The 4,002-nt window shown below is 44.5% G+C and overlaps 1 protein-coding gene across 1 annotated transcript in view; it reads right to left on the bottom strand.

The window, feature by feature from the left end:
• The window catches only part of LOC106456479 (RLA class I histocompatibility antigen, alpha chain 11/11-like), a 7,908-nt gene that overhangs the window by 1,314 nt on the left and 2,592 nt on the right, over positions 1–4,002 (bottom strand). The window contains exons 2-6 of the mRNA XM_013915198.1: positions 3,716–3,773; positions 2,574–2,858; positions 2,056–2,166; positions 1,540–1,569; positions 380–403 (exon numbers count right to left, since the gene is read on the bottom strand). Of these exons, the coding sequence (XP_013770652.1) occupies positions 380–403; positions 1,540–1,569; positions 2,056–2,166; positions 2,574–2,858; positions 3,716–3,773 (508 nt within the window). The remainder of the gene's footprint in view (positions 1–379; positions 404–1,539; positions 1,570–2,055; positions 2,167–2,573; positions 2,859–3,715; positions 3,774–4,002) is intronic.

The raw sequence follows: 4,002 nt of genomic DNA, 5'->3' as shown, positions 1-4,002 counted from the left end.
TCACTCACTCACTCACTCACTCATTCACTCACTCACTCACTCACTCACTCACTCATTCACTCACTCACTCACTCACTCACTCACTCACTCATTCACTCACTCACTCACTCACTCATTCACTCACTCACTCACTCACTCACTCATTCACTCACTCACTCACTCACTCAGGTTATTTAAGGACAAACTGCTCCACATGTGAGGAAACATTTAAAGCTTTCTGTTTCTTTTATTTATGAACTTTAAAATCAGCTTTAAGGTTTTCAGCATCTGCTGCTGTATAAATATTATTACCACATCAAATAATAAGAGCTTATGTGTTAAAACTTAAGTTAAAAGATAACGTTTACCAAAAACCAGAGCAGAAAAATAAAGTGCTTACGTGGTGTAGCAGCCAGAGGTAAACCTGTAAACACACACAAAAGACCAAATGACATTTATTCAGTCAGTGCTTCATGTTTGATTCTTTCTATCTGTTCATATAAAAATTACATTTTAACAGAGTTAAGTTAAAGAGCAGTGACTCAGAGGAACTGAAAGTCAAAAGTACGTCTGAGTGTTTCTTCTGTTTGTTTCATAAAGTGAAACTGAGCAGCTGTCACAGAGAGGAACCTCTGCACACACCTGACAGCAGCCATGTTTCACCTGTCGGGCTGAGGTGTGAACCACTGCAGGGTGGAGCCAAAGCTCACAGCTGGCTGTGTGGAGCCCAGCTGTTGTGAAGGAAGGAGCTCAGCAGCAGACTGAGCTGCACAAACAGAGGAGAGAGCAGGAACCAAAGATCTGCTGTGCTGCTCATTTAAAGGAGTCGCTCTTAAAGACCTCACAATTGTGAGTGACTATGGCTCAGGAGTTGGGAGTTTGCCTGGTAATAGGAAGGTTGCAGGTTCGAGCCCCGGCTTGGACAGTCTCGGTCGTTGTGTCCTTGGGCAAGACACTTCACCCGTTGCCTACTGGTGGTGGTCAGAGGGCCCGGTGGCGCCAGTGTCCAGCAGCCTCGCCTCTGTCAGTGCGCCCCAGGGTGGCTGTGGCTACAATGTAGCTGCCATCACCAGTGTGTGAATGTGTGGATGTGTACAGCACTTTGGGGTCCTTAGGGACGAGTAAAGCGCTGTACAAACGCAGGCCATTTACCATTTACAACACTTTATTTCAAACTTCACCACCAGGTGGCAGTGTTTCACAGGAAGTGTCAGGAGCAGTTCCTCCAGTATGGAAGCAGTAGATGCAGTATTTGGGATGTGAGCAGGTGCTGTGGTGGTTCAAACTCAGCTGGAGCCTCTCTGTGGGTTTGTGTTCTCCCACAGGTTAAACATGTGCTCGTTACATGAACTGCTGACCTACACTGACCACAGGGACCAACATGAGAGCTGAGCTCTCTGAAGGGACCGGAGTCACAGACTGTCTGTGATCCTGCAGGGACCAAACTGACAGACAGCTGCTGTCCTGTTACTGTCAGATTAAAGGTGTTAAAGGATGGACTCAGACTGACTCGAGTCTCCGAGAATCAAACTTTATAAGACAGAAAAATAAAGATGTTACCTTTGTTGTCGTTGGCTCCACGTCTGCGTCCTGTAAAGAGACGTAACACAGACTGTCAGTGATGATGGATGAACTCAGTGGTTTGTTCTACATGCAGATGTGTCTGAGTGGAGACGGTGGAGGAAACGAGCTGCACACTATCAGCAAACATCAATCATTTCTGTTCTGCACAGAGAAACTGCATTTATGTCCCAGAGGGCTCAAAGTTATTGGATCAGAAGCTGCAGACAGGAAAGTCTGACATCATGTCACGTGACTGTGACCTTTGACCCCCTCATGGAGTCCTAATAAAATACTAAGTGAAGTGTTTGAAGGCTGAAGGACTGGAGCAGCTGATATTCAACATTTCTTACAATCATTTCAATGATTTTCTTCATGTGTTTCAAATGTGATGATCAGTAACAGCTCCATGTCATCACTGTCTGAGACCAGGACAGTTTCATTTTTACAGGACACAAAGTCAAACATTTTAACTCCACTCAACAGTAATTACACACAACAGCACACTGGACTTACTAAGATACAAGATCAGACCCACAGCTACAGCAACAAGAGCAACCACAACCACGACTCCTGCGACTACGCCAGCGATCGGAGCTCCAGGTCCATGTTCCTCCGGAGGGTTCTCTGAAACACAGACACAAGCTTCAGGTTGAGGTCACTGTCAGTTATTTGCTGCTGTTTGTTACTGAGATGTAGATTTGAAGCCACAGTCATGATGGAGTCAGTGATCTGACAGCAGTGATGTGGAGCAGCAGCAGGAGGTCAGTGAGAGGGGACGGCACTGAGACTGTTCATATCTGCAACTATTCAGTGATGCTCTGGAGGAGATCGCTCCTCTGCTTCTTCAGGGCTGCAGAGCTGGGCTACATGTGACATGCTAGCTTAGTTCTAGATGGACTGACATGGATCTGACCTCAGGACTGTGATCAGGACAGAATGATGCAGATCTGCTGGACACAGAGGAGCTCCAGGCTCTGACTGAACAAACAGAGTTATGATCAACAACAGAGGCAATAAATAAAGTTTCTTACCCCAAGTCTTTGTAACATTCACACCAGTCGCCTCATGAACGACTTCACAGCTGAACTTTGACAGGTCAGACTTCAGAATCTCCACAGACTCTCTCTTCTGGAAGGTCTCATCGTTATTTGGAAGAACTCCTGAGCTCGTCAGGCCGTCGTCTGAGGTCAGAACACGTCCGTTCCTTCTGATCCTCACGACGATGTCTTTGAGGTAGAAGCCTGTGGCGAGGCAGGTCAGGATGAGGTTTGTCTCCACTTTGGCCTTCTTTGCAAACACAAACACCTCAGGTGGAGCTGGAAGCAGGAAATGGAAAACTGTGTCACCACATGTGGTAACTGTAACACTGATTTAATGAATTTATCTGTGACACATTAAAGAATGAACCAGCTGGTTCTTATATGAGCTGTAAGTATTAAAGCTTCGGTCACACAAGAGGAAAAATAGGTTGGTAACCTCCATGAAAACTGGCTGAGAGTCGGTCGCACTGCTTTTCTTCTTTATCCTTTGTTGGTCACTCTGTGAATAATGACGCGTCACCAAAGAAGAAAATATCTAATTGGCTGAGAAAACCTAAAAATGTGACTGGCTGAGTTTACCTGATTTTATTCTGAGAAGCTTCGAGGAGCAGCTTCCATAAAAGACACTTGATTGTTCATTTATTTATGACAGTGGTTTAATTCTGTACTCAGGGATTCTGGTCTGCAGAGATCTCACAGACGAGCCGCAGATACAGCTTTCACAGAGTGAGACCTGATCTGTTAAAGTCTGATTTCTAGTTTAAACCTGCAGAGAGGCTCTGCTTCATTTTACAAACATGTCCACATGGATCACACAGGCTGCAAACATGCAGATGTTAAAGTGACACATTTATTGAAGGAATATTTGTTTAAACGTGTGAGCATTTATTTTGGTTCCAATAAAACTGATATTTCTGCTAAACAAAGGACGTTACATACAGCTCATTCATACTTAACTTTAAAAATAGAATCAGTTATTTTTTAATTGTTCTTTTTCATTCATCCATTTTTTTTTGCTTATCCTCCTCCAACTTCTCTTGGAAAACACCAAGGTGTCCCCAAGCCAGCCGAGATATATAATGTCTCTCCTGTCCTGGGTCTCCTCTGGACACCCACATCTATGCCGATCTCACCTGGACCCACGACACCAACACCCTGGCAAAGAAGGCCCAGCAGTGGCTGCACCTCCACCTCAGGAGGTGCAACAGTTAAAAAATAGACTAGACAGCAATTTAAAACAAAACATTACTGATACTTTTTAATGTGAAGTGTTGTCACACACTGACCTAAAAATTTCATGAATTTATAACTTTTGTGCTAGTTTATTTGAAGAGTTTCAGTCAGGTTTCAGAGCTCATCACAGCACAGAAACAGCTTTAGTGAAGGTTACAAATGATCTTCTTATGGCCTCTGACAGTGG

Source organism: Pundamilia nyererei, unplaced genomic scaffold, assembly GCF_000239375.1.
Source record: "Pundamilia nyererei isolate P.nyererei 1_Seehausen unplaced genomic scaffold, PunNye1.0 scaffold00268, whole genome shotgun sequence".
In the NCBI taxonomy this organism is placed as follows: Eukaryota; Metazoa; Chordata; class Actinopteri; order Cichliformes; family Cichlidae; genus Pundamilia; species Pundamilia nyererei.
This window is presented reverse-complemented; position numbering and strand designations above follow the sequence as displayed.